The sequence below is a fragment of the Fragaria vesca genome, linkage group LG1 (genome assembly GCF_000184155.1).
Source record: "Fragaria vesca subsp. vesca linkage group LG1, FraVesHawaii_1.0, whole genome shotgun sequence".
In the NCBI taxonomy this organism is placed as follows: domain Eukaryota; kingdom Viridiplantae; phylum Streptophyta; class Magnoliopsida; order Rosales; family Rosaceae; genus Fragaria; species Fragaria vesca.
Window position 1 is genome coordinate 17823057 of NC_020491.1, and position 17094 is coordinate 17840150.

General features: G+C 37.5%; 2 protein-coding genes and 1 pseudogene across 3 annotated transcripts in view; 1 reads left to right on the forward strand and 2 right to left on the reverse strand.

The window, feature by feature from the left end:
- Positions 1-391: 391 nt before the first annotated feature.
- Positions 392-2793, forward strand: LOC101315278 (glutamate dehydrogenase 1-like). The gene is made up of 8 exons (XM_004288369.1): positions 392-468; positions 577-847; positions 928-1224; positions 1351-1467; positions 1572-1825; positions 1918-1993; positions 2104-2190; positions 2358-2793. The coding sequence occupies exons 2-8, from the start codon at positions 626-628 to the stop codon at positions 2541-2543; spliced, it is 1239 nt and encodes a 412-aa protein (XP_004288417.1). The 5' UTR covers positions 392-468; positions 577-625; the 3' UTR covers positions 2544-2793.
- Positions 2794-4386: 1593 nt separating this feature from the next.
- Positions 4387-11266, reverse strand: LOC101290807. The gene is made up of 17 exons (XM_004288370.1): positions 11136-11266; positions 10604-11006; positions 10160-10285; positions 10003-10076; positions 9808-9877; positions 9671-9726; positions 9507-9578; positions 9322-9416; positions 9113-9179; positions 8906-9035; positions 8600-8818; positions 8288-8418; positions 6912-7086; positions 6731-6821; positions 5277-5434; positions 4916-5104; positions 4387-4755 (listed from the first exon to the last, which is right to left on the reverse strand). Exons 2-17 carry the CDS (start codon positions 10967-10969, stop codon positions 4696-4698), a joined length of 2079 nt encoding a protein of 692 aa, XP_004288418.1. The 5' UTR covers positions 10970-11006; positions 11136-11266; the 3' UTR covers positions 4387-4695.
- A 3824-nt stretch (positions 11267-15090) lies between these two features.
- The window catches only part of LOC101310068, a 4119-nt pseudogene continuing 2115 nt past the window's right edge, over positions 15091-17094 (reverse strand). Inside the window, exon 4 of the transcript XR_183859.1 lies at positions 15091-15280. The product of XR_183859.1 is annotated as an uncharacterized LOC101310068 (transcript). The remainder of the gene's footprint in view (positions 15281-17094) is intronic.

The following is a 17094-nucleotide window of genomic DNA, read 5'->3' on the forward strand; positions in this document are numbered from 1 at the left end:
CCATCTCGAGATATCTGCAGATAGCAATTGATCCATCTTCTGCTAATTCTTAATTTGCTGTGTTTTTTATTGTCGTCGAATTCATCGATCCATATATCAGCAACTGTACGTAAGTTCTTAATTTTTCCATGCATGATTAACGTACTCCTACGTACTACGTAGAGATATATATGAACTAGCTTAATTAGCTTAGCATGGTGACAGAAGCACCAATACGTCAACAAAATATATTCCGTCTTTGAAATTTCTTTTTAAGAAAAAAGAAGAAATCAAAGTGAAAGTTGAAAATAAAGAGTGTGAAGTTGCTGTCTCAATAAAGTATGAAAGATTATTAGAGCTGGTGAGTCACATGTATACATATATAATCTAGATCAGAGTATGTAGTAGTAGTAGAGTACTAGTAGTAAGATTTCTAAGTAGTGGCACTATCGATCACTTCACTACTGGTCGTATATTCAATCAAAATATGTATGTTTAATCAAGCTTATGCATGCAATCTATAATTAGCTGAGGATTTTATATATTGTCTCAATAAATTAATTTGCTGATTGGTTTTGTACGTATATCGATCTTTAGTTCCGGCCAGTTTCAAGTTGGAGATCTATTGTAATCGGCCGGGGAAGAGATGAATGCTTTAGCGGCAACAAACAGAAACTTTAAGTTGGCTGCCCGGATTTTGGGATTGGACTCGAAGCTTGAAAAGAGTTTACTGATACCATTTAGGGAAATCAAGGTGGAGTGTACTATCCCCAAAGATGACGGCAGTTTGGCTTCATATGTTGGCTTCAGAATCCAACATGACAATGCTAGAGGCCCCATGAAGGGAGGCATCAGATATCATCCAGAGGTTCTTGGTTTTTCTTTTCTTTTAAATTTTGATATATGACGACACGTACGATCGAATTAAGCATATATTATTGATCACAGGTTGAGCCTGATGAGGTGAATGCTTTAGCACAGCTGATGACATGGAAGACGGCCGTGGCTAACATCCCCTATGGAGGTGCCAAAGGTGGGATAGGATGTGATCCAGGGGAGCTCAGTGTTTCTGAGCTTGAACGACTCACCAGAGTTTTCACCCAAAAGATTCATGATCTTATTGGAATCCACACTGATGTTCCGGCACCGGATATGGGCACCGGTCCACAGACCATGGCCTGGATACTTGACGAGTACTCCAAATTCCATGGCTACTCACCTGCAGTTGTCACTGGGAAACCAACTGTAAGTATGTGTGTATGTGTGTGTGTACCATATATATTTGAATGATTTTTCCCCTTGCATGGTGAATGATGAACACTAATTAAAGAGAGACAAATTGATTAATTCCATAATTAATCAAATAATTAGGATCTTGGTGGATCATTGGGAAGAGATGCAGCAACTGGAAGAGGAGTACTATTTGCAACAGAGGCTTTACTGAATGAGTATGGGAAGACCATCTCCGGCCAACGCTTTGTTATACAGGTAATTAAGAATCTAGCTAGCAAATGAAGAGTCACCTATATATGTACGTACAGAAGATTGAGTTTGGACTTTGTTAATTCAACGACAGTGTGAACGAAATGCAGGGTTTTGGGAATGTGGGATCCTGGGCTGCCCAACTCATTCATGAGAAAGGTGGGAAAATAGTTGCAGTGAGTGACATCAGTGGAGCTATAAAGAACAGCCAAGGACTTGACATTCCAAGCCTACTCAAGCATGTCAAGGAACAAAGAGGTGTCAAGGGCTTCTATGGCGGAGAGTCGATACAAGATTCCAACTCAATTTTAGCTCAAGACTGTGACATTCTCATTCCTGCAGCACTTGGAGGTGTCATCAACAGGTACCTGATCGATCCATCCTACTAATTTCGTTTTTCATCTACACAACACAAGTTCAGAATTAACCTGACTGTAATCTTGATTTTGGATCAAGGGAAAATGCAAATGATATAAAAGCCAAATTTATTATCGAAGCAGCAAATCATCCCACTGACCCCGAAGCCGATGAGGTTAGTGCATGCTCAGTTATCTACCTGATTTAATGATATTACTTTGAGTAGCTTGGATTTACTTGAGCCAGCAGTAATATTTGTATTAAGATGATTTCCTGTGTTTGTAGATCTTGTCAAAGAAAGGTGTTGTTATTCTTCCTGATATTTATGCAAACTCTGGAGGAGTCACTGTTAGTTACTTCGAGTGGGTGCAGGTAGCTTATTTCCAATCACGTTCAATCACACAACACTTTCTTCTCAATCATGCTTTCACTATATATGTTGTGGAGATATACATGCTTGTTGATTAATGAGCAAGTCTTTTCTGGTAGGACGTAGGATATTTTGCAATTTGTAATGCGTATGTGCCAATAATATGCAGAACATTCAAGGTTTCCTGTGGGATGAAGAAAAGGTGAATAATGAGCTGAGGACTTACATGACTAAAGGCTTCAAAGATGTCAAGGAGATGTGCAAAACCCACAACTGTGACCTCCGCATGGGAGCCTTCACTCTTGGAGTTAATCGCGTTGCGCGGGCAACTGTCCTCAGGGGGTGGGAAGCCTGATGGATGTTCCGACCATCACCACCTGCTGATAATGCTAGCTGCCACATTGAATAAGGATTATGATGAGACTCTTCTCTGATAAGAGTCACTCGAGTAGTATTTCATTCATGTTTGCTGATTGATATTGCTGCATTTGTTTTCTTCAAACAGAAGTACGGCCTTAAATACTATTTTTGGTAGTGTTGCATCTACCTGTATTTTGACTATCATTAATTCTAGTTTCAAGCAATCCCTCAATTTCAAAGTTCCGCTGCACACATCTCCTCCAGTTTCAAATTTTTGCAGATGAGTGTTACAGCCCTTGACACTGCTCGATCGTGCCTGTAAAATCCACTAAAAGTTTTGATGACAAAAAAGATTCAAGCACTTTGAACTCTGTCCCTCAAAATAACTGAATCATGAACATTCCAAACTATCAAATACATTCTTTTACGCACTCTTTGTGAATGGATCGATGATCATTATTTACAAATACAAAAGAGTAACATATGTTGCAGATGTGCGGTATATCATAAATACAAGGAGCAAGTTCCAATAATGAGCTTGCAACTAAGGCCCAAGTAGGGACAATTCCTTCATATGCCATCAAATCTTTATGGGGATTCTTTCTCGTTCTTTCTAAGATCAGTAAGATGTATGAAGCGGAATCAACCTTGTGCAACAAAAACAGGAAAAACGAGCAAAACAGGCCCTCAGAGCAAGTTCACCCGTTGGGTTAGAATGAACACAGTGACCCAGGTCACTGTGACTGGGCAGCAGTTTCCACCCGTTTGAAATGTGAGATTGCTGCCACGTGGCAGTGACTGTTTATTGAATTAAAAAAATGATTTTTAAGTGTGAATAATGATTTTAGTTGTAAATAAATAATAATTAAACAATATGACTTAATGAAATTAAATTTTTTATTCCATGACATTTAATTGAAATTACAATAATTTGAAATTTTCTAATAACTATCTAATTATCGGGATTTTATCCTCATTACAAAAAAAATTGGTGTTTGAAGGATCATTGCCATCGATGGGGTTTGTAGATTCATCGGTGGAATGTGGTTAGGGATAATAGTAACTGGGAAAAAGGTGGAAGGTGGTTCAAAAAAAAAAAAAAAAAATCAGTTGCAACACCAACGGCTACCTATTATGAGCCGTTAGATTGCATTTTGGACGGCCCAGATTTGTGGACTGTTGCATTCAAACGAAGAGCCAAGCCGCACAAGTGGACGACGCGTGTCGGGGGGGTCGGCAGCTCGCATGTCACGACAAAATGAATGGCTGGCGTTCGTCCGTGGGAGAGACGCTCCATGCAGGCGCGTTGCAGACAGGGAAGCAGGCCGCTGACGCAAGCCACGAGCGTGGGCTGGGCTGAGCTGGCTGCTTCTCGCCTGGGTCAGTCTTCTCCTCTCACCTGGGTTACTTTTCTCCCCAACAAAGTAACCTGGGCTAGAAAATGAGAGAACCCATTTCATGGGTGGAAGAAAAAAATTTGGGTTATGTTAGTTTGCTTATGTGGATCCAACCCAGGTTGGATATTTGTCCCACCAGTGGACTTGCTCTCATAAAGGTTTTCCTGTTTTTGCACCAATATTTAATTCCATCAGTCGGTGTATTATCTTCCTCAGCATTTGCTTCTATTTGTTTGTTTGGGATGGCTCTAGCTGAGTAGCTATGTTCCTGGTCGTTCTCAAAGGCAAAAGAAAGAGAGGCCAGCTCATTCTCATGAGCTGCTTTAGATGGACACCATTCCGCACAAGAGAACTAGGCAGTTTGGCTATAGTTAAATCTCTGTTTTCTAATATTACTACACCCAGATTGCAGTATGGTAGCGCATTTAGTATTATAATGGCTAAAAGGAAGCTTCATGCCTTCATTTACTAGTGTACACCAACAAAATATGATATGTGTTCACAAAATATTTGTTCTCAAGTGAAACTAACCTGGAGAACAAAGGCTTTGACAAACATATTATGATGGTTGGGATATATATATTTTGCCTATCCCGCCTTTCGTTGAAGAAGATATTTCATGAGGTTGTTGAATTTCTCCAACTTGCACATAGATGATTATCATCAAGCTACTCAAATGTCAACTATTAAAATGCTCTCAAAAATTTGATTCAAATTGTTCAGGTATCAACCACATATAGACACCACAAATTAGCAAACAGTCCGTCCAAAACAAATTGAGGCAATATATAGATTTTTGGACCACTTTTCCTGCAAAAACAAAATTATTTGTAAGAAACTGTGCGCTGCATAATCCTGATGTTTTAACACCAGCTAATAGAGCCTAAGCCCAATCTAGTTGGCATTGGCCCTAATATGCAGTTGGGAACAATAGCAATAACTAGTAGAAGTAAGGATATCTTGCATCTACCTTTACATGGCTGCTTGGGAAGGCAGAGGTACGCAGAGTCTCTTGAGTCTCATCCATTAACTTACGTTTTGGTATGCTTAAAATGAAGGCTGCTTGATCAGAAGTCGCAGCCATAGATGTTATCCGATAACCACTCTCCCATCGTCTGTGTATACCTTCACTTGGGTATAAGAAATCAAGCTCCACAACCTTGTATATACAATCAAATGCAACAGGAAGAATTAGCTATTTTAAAACCAGAAAGATAACACGGTTGTTCTTTTTTTTTTTTTTTTTCCTTCAGAAACTTTTATGTTAACCAGATCCACCATAGCAACAGAATTTACACATTCTACAATCTAGAGAGTTCACTGAGTCGCACCTGATCAGAAAATCCAGCATTTCTGGACATTACCACACCCCAGCGGTTACCAGCAGTCGTCATAGACGTGACATGGAAACCTTCTTTCCACTTCTTATTTATCCACTTGAAAGGAAACGATTCACTCACTTTATACGACTGCTGGGTGTAGGGAGTACCTGAAATCAACACCAGTTTAAATTTATGGCAGAGGACAATGGTGCACTTAAGAGGTTTCTCATTATCAAATAATCAGACAGTTAAATCATTACGAGAAAATACACGATGACCCAAGATTCTTACTGTGTTAGTTGTGAAATTGTTTACCATGGAAGATCCCTCACAGTTTTATTTAAGCCTTGGGAGAAAACCAGAATTGGCATTTCAATGCAATACTGTTCCCAAGAGCAACCGGAAAAAATAATATTAATTTCATGGTCCTAAGAATTTAATTTTCAAAGTAGTTTACTCTTTACATAACCTCTAATAATATATAGACATTCACAGTGCAAAGATGTTATGACTGGTGAACAAATATTATAACTGGTCGGTGGGTTATGTGTAAGTGACTACTTCTCCAGAGGAACATAAAGATTGGACTAAAATCCCATACTATTATTTGTTTAAAATCAAGTATAGTATAAACCCTAATTCAGATGAATACCTCTCCATTATAAGCATCACTAGTCCAATATTTATGAAATTCTATAACTAGAGGATCCGCCAATTTTCAACTAAACAAGTTTGTTATTTTATTGTAGGTGACTGGATAGGTTTGTCTCAGTGCCACTTCTAGCAATATAGGACCTTGGCAAACTGAGGCATTCAGAGTCCACACTCAAATAACAGAGGGAGCCTAATCCTCAGGTAGAAATCAGACTAAAGTGAACTGCTCTGAGCAACCAAAGAAGTATGTTACTCAGAAGCAGGAGACCCAATTGAATATATTCAGATCTACTATTACAAGGCACAGGTTGCATATTTGTCTTTATAGTAATGTATTAAAACTTTATACTGTCTTCTAACAGTATCATACTATTCAACAAAGGAAACAGCCAAAAGTTATGCTTAGTCGTGCCGCATATCATTGTTAATAAATGCATAGCTTTCAAGAACAACAATCTACAAAAGAGCAACCTTGCTAAATTAGGAAACTAAGTAACTGATGTACCAAAAAGGTTATCCAAGAGAAGAATACTGCTTGAATGAAAAAGTAAATATGAGAAGAAAAATATAATCAAAAACAAGAATGAAAAAGTGAACATGAGAAGAAATATATAATAAAAAACAACCGTGACATAGGCACAATTCAAGACAACATAATCATGTTAGATTACTGAAAGAAACAAAGCTCATAATAGATGCACGATCAAAGAAAAACATGCATACAAAAAATTTGGTAAAATAAATGCGAACAATACTTTATGTTGTAAACAGATATAAACCAAATATTGAATGGCCTACTATATACAAACCTTTGGACATAACAACCAAGGAACTCCCATTATTTGCCCCAGCTATTGAACTAATATAGAAATTTTTATCCCATTGTTCCATGATCCAATCCTGTCAACAATCAACCAAGGTAATTATAATGATCAATATCTAGGAAAGAGAACATTACTCAGAAGACAATAGAGCGAAATATAAAACAACCTTGTGCAGGAAGACAGCTGACAACTCATAAACCTGGGAAGAGAAACCTGTTCCTGCATCCATGATTAGAGCCCACAGATTTGCTGCAGAGGCTACAGAGCTAATATACAATCCATCTTCATTACCCTTGTCAACATGTTGGCGCAGCCTTGAATCTGCCACATTATAGTGATATCTGCATGTCCAGTAAGAGAATTACTTAAACCAGGCAATAAATATAACACTTCCGTGATGAAACCACTGTCCTAGAAGGATCCGTCCTAGGTTCAAGCCTAGAGTATTCCACCCATCCTCTAGCGGAAAGGATTAAAACTAATACAAGAGAAGTAAAGAGAAAAATTGTAGCCTGAGATTTTGTTATTATACCTAAAATAGTCAAAAGAATGACCATGTTATGAGTTATTATGGATTATTGTTCTGTCTGATCAACCAACATTGTCATTAAATAGTTACATGAGTATCCATACTCATTCGGTCATTCCAGGAAGGCCAGAATCAAACAACCGTAAAATTAACAAAGATAAGCCATTTCTGTCAACTCCATTTCATCACATAAGTATCCTATCGTCTTCCACTTTGTTCCCCTAATTCATGATGATTCATTACGAAATTCTAGTTATCTAAAACCCCTTGGGGTTACCCAAACTGCTAGGATTAAGATAGGTCATGATTCACTTCTGTTCCAGTAATGTAGCAAAGAATAGGATTGCAGTCTATCAATTTAAATTATTGGGATAGCCTGACTAACTGAAAATACATGAGATACGGGTTTTAGAGCATCCTTATATTCAGCTACATATACGGTATCACAAAATGAAAAAGAGAGGTTCAGAGTGTTAAAACTCAGAAACTCAACTTCTATCTTCTCTTTTTATTTCTTACATTACTTACCAATTTTATCTTTCAAGGAAAACAAAGCCAAGATATGATGTGCTTTATGTTGCACATTTGTTGATTACACATCCATTCACAACTATACAACGCCTCCTAGAGGAATGATTATTTGAATGGATACTTAAAATTCATAAACCAAAACAATGGTATTCATCTGAACTACATATGAACAAGAACTCCCATAATTATGGATGGCCCGTATTAATAGTCTGACAAGAAGTCACACTCCATTAAACTGATGCATTCATTTTTCTTTTAATGTTCAAAGCTTAGGATTCAACTAACAGCAATAAACTATGTCAGCACCAGATTCAAAACTTTGTAAAATCATAAAACACTGCACTTCATAAATCAACAACTTCCCATGCAGATGTTTTCAGAAAAGAACAATATGGATGAGGAAAACATAAAACAAAGTAAGCTAGCAAGGTTTAGCTGCACTATCGAATAGAGTATGAAAATTGAATGCATGTATAACTAACCTCTGCTTCATTGGACGACGTGCATTATACGCTGAAATCCACTGTGTAGCCGGACTACCTAATCGGACTTTCTTCTTTGGTTGTTCATCGTCTTCCAAATTTAGTGCCATCCTTCCCCGTTTCTGCCCAACCTATTAATGCATAAGAGATCATCGAATATCAAAATGTGAGAGTAGAGTACCCACAAGAGAGAGAGAGAGAGAGCAGGTCAACTTCTTTTTTTTTTTGTTGCTCTCTACTCAATCTCATCAGCTTGTGATAAAATAAAAACCTATGGCTTTTGAGAGATAGAGAGAGGATAAATTAAAACACCTTCAGAGCTCCATCAATTCTAATTGGTCTTAGCGGAACACATGGTTCAATCAAGCTATCGAAAAGGGATATCAACTTTGCATAGTTTGGCTCTTCATCAAACTTCATATTTGTAACCGCTTCAAGAAACAATTTAAATGGGGGAGGACAGAAACAGCACATCAACTCTGGGGATGTGGACATCTTCTTCTTACAAACAAGGAAACTCTTGTTATCACCCTGTAAAGCCAAAAGTAGAAAATCAAAATTATATACTTCCGCAATAAAAGGTGTGACTGCATCTAAACAACAACAATAACAACTCACCTGATACCCTTGCCAGGGCAACCTTCCTTTTATAAGAAATATTAATGTGTATGCCAATGACTCAAGATCATCCCTTCGACTTCCAGTCCGACCTAAATGCGCATGAACACTTGCGTATCTTATTGTTCCCCTGGCAAAAGTAGTATTCTCAAGATTTAAACAAATAATGACCAAGTAGAAAAGAGCCAATATTCTAATAATACTAACCTGAATATGTCAGGCCTCTGATCATATTCAACATGTTGGCTTGATCCTAATTCCTTCCATCTCGATGCTGCAACAAAAATGTAGCAAATTACACTAGCATCATATATAGATTATGAGCATATAACTTGCTACAAATGGCTTTGATCCCCTTGCTGTAAGAAATATCACATAAGTTCATAGTTTCAGCAAATGAACACAAAGCAACATACCCAAACCAAGATCAATAAGATACAACTTCTTCTCATCAGCCGTTCCAGGTTGACCAAGTAAGAAATTCTCAGGTTTTACATCTCCATGCACAAACCTAGCTTGAGATGAGAACATTAATGCTAGATTAGTACTGCAACACAATTGGAGCCTGGGAGGGTTGTGAAATTGTACACTGAAGACTTACCCTTTTAAGTGAAGCTTTTCTAGAATTGATATTGCCTCCACCACAATGCACGCCGCCATATTCGGAGACATCCTGTTGAATAGAGATGAAAATGTGATGCGTGAGGGGGATGCGGCAAAGATGTGTGCACATTTATAGAGAGAGAGAGGGAGAGAGAGTCTCACTTTTGACCAAGAGAATTCCATACGTCCCACAGACTGGGACCAAGAATGTCCATCACCTGAAGTTTACATAATAATACCCATCAGATGATAGAATTCGAAAATCTAATCGGATGGTAAGAACACTAATCAAAACTCACCAGAATGTAAAAATCCCCTTGGCGACCCTTGTAATGAACCCACGGAACTCCATAACATCCATTTAGTGTACTTGACAAAATTAGGAAACAAAAGAAATTGGAAACACATGGATCAGACGAAAGACTTGATATATTTGCAAAAGTAGACAAATTCAAAGATTCTCATGAAAACATCTGACAAATAAATAAACTTACTTGTACACTTGCCACTCATAAGGAGGGCCATAATTGCAACCTTTACTATTTCTGTGTTCGAACTTCAAAGCAACCTGTAAAAAGGATCTTAAATATCTATTTTGTATAGCAAAAAACAAAATTCTGAAAAGAAGAGATAAAATATTTTGAGTCATACCTCAATCGCATCAGGTCCTGTCCTGTCTGTTCCACCACTAACCCTTCTGCCAACATACACTTGGCCAAAGCCACCCTTCCCTAACTTCCTTTCTACCTTGTATTGGGGAGAATTACCAACTTGTACCTGCACCCAACATCATAAGGGGTTATACTTTTTTACGAATAAGAACACTACGTTTAATTGGTAATGATTGATCCAGAATAACGCGGCAATGACGACCATCCTCTAGACACATTCAAATCCTTCCTATCCACCTTAACTGAACAGCCAGACCCGAAACACGACACTTGTGTAGCAGTGGTAAACTAAGCAGTTGCTCGTAAAAAAATAAATAAATAAATAAATAAAATATATAAAAAAAAAAGAGAGTTTTGTAGCATAAGTCCTGAATAAATGCAATAAATGTGATAGCACTAAAAAGTACAAGTAGAGGCGTTATACCCTATCGGGGACAGGAGTTCCGCCTGCATCTTCTTCAAGTGGCAAAGCTTTGTCTGCGCTCCCACCGCCCTCCATTGCAATGTCTTTATCGGCTACAACAACTTGCACACGATTGTAGACAGGATCTGCAGGGCAAGGTTCAGGGTCTAAATCAATCAACCTGACGGCGGCGGCGGCGGCACCGCGGCCTCTGCCAGCTGCTGGAGAAGGTCCTTTGGCTACAGCATTAGCACCTCGACCGCGTCCGGCAGCAGCAGCAGCAGCTCTCCTTCGAGGTTTGTTCTGAGGCTGTTGTTGAGGCTGAGAAGAAGGCTGAAGATCATCAAGCCGTTTTGATCTGCGTACTCCGCTTCGCAACTCCGGCATCCTCAGCCCATGCAATTTTCACATTCCACCCGCTATTCTGCAATCCATACATGACCAAAACAATCTCAAAATCAAATTGAAAAATTGCAGGCTAGTGATAGAAAGAAAAGGACCTTAATCTACGAATCAGATCGATGATGATCAAGAGTAAGAAATCGATACTCACCAAAGCGATGATCTCGGTTCTCTTTTGGATCCTGGTGGTGGTTCACTATGTATTCCTCTTATCACAACAACACCGAGATCGATTTTCTTTTTTCTTTTTTGTATTGGGAATTTGAATGTTCAATACTCACCCTAAACTATTATAACTAGGCTTTTCTTTCTTTTCTTTTTTTGAGAAGGGACCCAATAAATGTAAATAATAAATCATAAAGGAGGAAATGATGTGGTCTTTGGTGGGAAAGGGAAAGACATGGATCATGCAAATGTGGCCTTCTAATAACCAAAATTGATTTCCATCATCTTATGCCATTTCCTTCCTTTATTATATATGTTTTATGACCTTGTTTGTGATCTTATAACACTATCAAGTACCAACCATTAACTTTTACATTTCATATTCCATTAAAAGACTGATTTTACAAACCTATAGTCAAAATTCAAAATATTGACTTCGAATTATAATTCCTTCACATATTTTCCTTCTACACATACTTAACCCCAAAAAAGAAAATTGTTTTGAAAATGAAAGTTGTTGAATCAATGAATGATTACAACGGTTTTCATAGAACAACGTCGAGCTATCACAACTCTATTTTTAGTTACATGAGAAACAAGCAAATCTGCAAACCCTGTTTTCTTTTCCTTTTCTTAACCCTATTTCCTCCTTTAAAGAGTTGTTACTACGCCCAATTACCACTCCTAAAATGTGTCAACTACACCACCAAACTACTGTAATCTGGTATCTGGTGCCCAATTGTTTTTTGCATATATGAGTCAAAATCGGAATTGCAATAGTAAACATCTCATGATTCCATCCCTCATTCATAACCTCTTCTACTGAAGGTAGACAGTAGCAGTAATACGACTATCAGACCCATATTCCAAGGTGGGACCCGTCCAAGCAAGTGTAAGTACTAGACCAACGGCCCAAGAGCAATACGGGCCAGGGAGGAATAAGATCGAGGTACGGGTCAAGAGGTTTGTGTACAAACCAAAAAGGGACATTTGTCCCACATCGAATGAAAAGAGAAGAACAAACATGCATGAAGCTATTTAACAAGCCTAACTGTCAACCAGAAGTGGTAACATTTATTACCCATAATTGTTCTTTTATTTAACAAAGACCGACTATATCGTTGAAAAGGAAAAGACCAAACAAGACCAGTCACTCCCCTACCGCAGGTGGCAGGCGACATCGGAACAGATCCTTTAGCAGACACGTGCCAAGTATCTGTATACCCTCGGGATCACACATAAATATTTGGCGCCGTTTGTGGGAAATCTTACCTAAAGCTTGTGTGTCTTGATGGTTGAGCAAGACGATCATGGTCTAGGGAATGAGCAAGGTTTGGGGATTTTGCAACTCCGACATCAAGCACAGTAGGATGCTCTAGAATCACGGAGGAGAAATTGCGAGAGCCATCACCGGAAGCGGACCAGAGGGATTTGAACACAGATGAAGTAGCGGAAATGGTTGAAGAAATGCGAGTTGAGATCTCCCATTTAGAAAGAAACCGGAGAGAGGATAACGAAGATGTCATGGCCAGGTAGAAGCAATTGAAAACTGATAATGCAAGCCTCATGAGCGTTTTGAACTGGAGGATAATTCAGGGAGCGCTTTAAACTGATAATGAAAGCGCTAACTTTTGAGAACAAAACTTAAAACTTATGTTTTCCTTTCTTTTAAATAAAATTAAATCCTTTAACCCATTTCGACCCTATTTAGAAGGTTAGGCCGATCCGGCCTTATTAGAACTCGATGAATGGGTCTTTAAGGCGGGTAAAGGCAACATAATGAAGCCTCGATCTGACCTTAGCCGGCCCTAAATTTTGCTGATTAAATTCAAGCCCGGCCCTGTTCTACCGTAAGGCCGACCCTAACCTTATCCATGATGAACCCTTTATGAGGACGAAGGAGTGGGTCAAAGCTCAATTCCATAGTTGAGTTTGCTTACATATTTCCCGTTAATTAATTTTATTTGATGTGGCTCACGTATATAGAGGATATAAAAATAAAAAAATGGAATGTGACCTTATGGGAGTGTCCCATTGGGCATGTAAAACCGAAAAACGGTATTACATGTCATGAGTAATTCTTCTGTGGGGCAAGACGACTACGTGGCCGTAGGATAGACCAATATGATGACATGCATAATGTTATGTGTATTTAAAAAACAAGTGTAGCTAAGGTATTCGCATAAAGTTTGTTGCAATCTTATTAGGTTGCCCTACGGCCACATGGTAGAGAAAGCTCTACTTAAGAATTTGTTGTTGTGTCATTGGCCATTAAATTTTGGATTATCAGGTTGTACATCTAAAAATTCTTGGAAAATGCTAAAGACACCAAAAAGTTATACAAAAATTCTATACCAAATCATCATCTTAAACCTAATACTTTCCAACATGTATTTTTTTTTTTAACTAATTTCAATTTACCCCCATCAATTTTAGGTTGATCATCATGTTAGTCCTTCTTTTTTCAATTTCATCAAAAACACCCATCGACACTCAATTTTCATCAGCCGTATCCAAACCTCCGTTCTCCATGTCCGTTAAGTAATGATATGGCATCAAGAAAAAAGTCAAATTCTAAAAAAATAACCTTCCTGACCATTTTTCTCCCATATCGATACACATTTCTGTTCTCATCACAGCCCCCTAACCTTAGTGATTTTGGTGAGATTTAATACAATTTGTCTATTTTGCACTTTTTATGTGGGCCCAACGACTTTAAATTTGTTTTTCTTCTTAATGCAAGTCATCACATGACGGGAGAATTTGATGAAAAACGGATGTTTGAACACAGCTGATGAAAATTGGAAGTCGAATGGTGTTTTTGATGAAATTAAAAGAAAAAAGATTAACATGATGATTGACCTAAAGTTGATGGGGGTAAACTGAAATTAGTTTTTCTTTTTTTTGACAGAACATATATTCTTGTTAAACTTTTTGATATTGAATGGAAATAAAAAATCAGGAAAATGCTAAAGACACCAAAAAGTTATATAAAAGTCATATACCAAATGATGTGGAATGTGCCACACCATCAATTTAAACCTAATATTTTCCATCATGTATTGTTATTAAACTATCTTTTTATAAAATCAAAAATGAAATTCACAAAATTCATTACATCATATATTATTATTTTTCTGGTTATGATGTTTACTTCTCTTCGGTAAAGCTCCACTCTAACAACAATTTCACTTGGTGTTGCTCATGTTTTAGGATATCAATTATAAAGAAATATAACAGTATAAATTGGTGTGATTAACTCTCGTCTCCTGATTAATTGGAGAGTATTGAGTTGGAGTTATTCACTTCTTCTTACCTAAGCGACCTTGTTCATGAACATCAGATATTTATACCTGGATTAGATGTTGGCAATTCCAATTGAATTTGATACCTATAGTTCGTGTGACAAGTTAGGATTCATGGGGCTGGTATTACCATCAGTTGAGAGATCTAGTTGAACACCGTAAGCAACCCATGTTACGTAGATTACCTTAAAAAACACCATAGATTGATCAAATCCATGGTGATATATAGGCACATATAGAGCAACCCTTTGAGATTGGATAGTAGATCTCGGCTTTAAATGGGAATCAAGGTTCTTGTTTGTTTGGGATATAAATCATATAATTATGGTTCTTAATTCACTTTCTATATTTTTTTCTCTTTCTTTTTTCTAGTAAAATAATTCAATAAATTACTCTTTCGAATTAATCAAATCCATGTCATTAATATTGATAAATAAAAGTGGTGAGTTGGCTTACTCCACATCATTTGGGATTCATACTTTGTAATATATTTTGGTGTGTGTAGCATTACTCAAAAAATGAAAGCAATAAAAATCACAAATTATATTCATATATTTGTTTCCAGTCCCCATCTGATGTTATTGATTCTCAATTTCTCAGTAGCCAAACCTGGCTTTCTCAATTTCTCAAGACTAGTCACTCCCCTACCGTAGGTGGCAGGCGACAACGAAAATCTGGGTGTCTTGATGGTTGAGCAGGACGATCATGGTCAAGGGAATGAGCAAGGTTTGGGGATTTTGCGACTCCAACATCAAGCACAGTAGGAAGCTCTAGAATCACAGAGGAGAAATTACGAGAGCCATCACCGGAAGCGGTCCAGAGGGATCTGAACACGGGTGAAGTAGCGGAAATGGTTGAAGAAATGCGAGCTAAGATCTCCTATTTAGAAAGGAACCGAAGAGAGGATCACAAAGATGTCATGGCCAGGCAGAAGCAATTGAAAACTGATAATGCAAGCCTCATGAGCGTTTTGAACTAGAGAATAATTCAGGGAGTGCTTTAAACAGATAATGAAAGAGCTAAATTTTGAGAACAAAAATTAAAATTAATGCATTTCTTTCTCTTAAATAAAATTGGATCCTTTAACCCATTTCGACCCTATTTAGAAGGCCAGGCCGATCCGGCCTTATTAGCACTCGAAGAATGGGTCTTTAAGACGAGTAAAGGCTCACATAATGAAGCCTCGATCTGACCTTAGTCGGCTCTAAATTTTGTTGATTAAAGTCAAGCCCAACCCTGTTCTACCATAAACCCTAAAATAAAAGGTAAGGCCGACCCTAACCTTATCCATGATGACCCTTATATGACTAAGGAGTGGTTTAAAGCTCAATTCCATAGTTGAGTTTGCTTACATATATCTTGTCAATTTTTTATTTTTTATTTTGGATGTGGAATGTATATAGAGGAAACTAAAAAAAGAAAAAAAATAAATGGAATGTGACCTTATGAGAGTGGCCCATTGGGCATGTAAAACCAAAAAATGGTATTACATGTCATGACTAATTCTTATGTAGGGCAAGACGGCTACATGGCCTGCGACAGACCAATATGATAACATGCATGTTATATGTATTGTGTATTTAAAAAGCAAACATAGCTATGGTAATCGCATAAAGTTTGTCGCAATCTTATTGGGTTGCCCCACAACCACGTGGCAAAAGAAAGCCCTACTTAAGAATTTGTTGCCATGTCATTAGCTCTTAAACTTTAGATTGTGAGGTTGTACTTCTAAAAATTCTTGGATATCTACTTACACCCTCAATAAAATTAAAAGAAAAAAGAAGAAAAAAATTCCATGAAAAAACAAAATCCAAGGTTAAAGCAGACACGGTAACCATGCCTCTTCTCTATCAAATCCATTCAGCACACATAAAGTAGCACTTGATTCAACCACAGTTACCTTGCTGACGAGAAAGTAGTTGCCTTCTGCTGCTATTTGTCATTAGAGCATCTTTAACAATGCTAGCCATTTTTGAGTTAAATTTTTGTCAAATTAGCTAAAATGTTATTTTGGCTAGCCACTTTAGAAATGTGTATACATCAATGCTATCTATTTTAGCTAGCATTACATTAATATTATTCTTTAAATAAAGATCAAATAGTTTAAATGTATTTATATATCCACCTAAAATATCTTAAAAGAAATGTATTAAATTATAGCTAGCCTCATTTGAGTTATCTCACTAGCTATATTTAGCTACCGAGATAACTAAAAATTATAATAGCTCAAGTTTAACTAGTCTGCTGGAGCTCCTAAAATATCCAAAAAAATAGCTGAGGAGTTGAAGTAGAGTTTGTTAAAGATGCTCTTAGCGCTAATTCCGGTAAAGACCATACTTTCTTCAAATTAGAAGAGCAGTTCAATGAAATTTGTTGTAGGCACCACTTATATACTATGGTAAACAAAATCATGTTGGTCAAAAATCATACTTCGTTCTTCCACTCCTCAGTATCAGACACAACATATCTGAGATGTCAGAAGATGCACCGAAGAAGTTCCATGACTCGAGCATTAGTCGTTTCCTTGATCCTTTGAAATGAATGACCTATACAGTGTACGTGACATAAGCAAACCAAAATTCACATAACAAGCACTATGAAGCGTCAAACTTGTTTCTACGTTCAATTCATCAGTAAAAC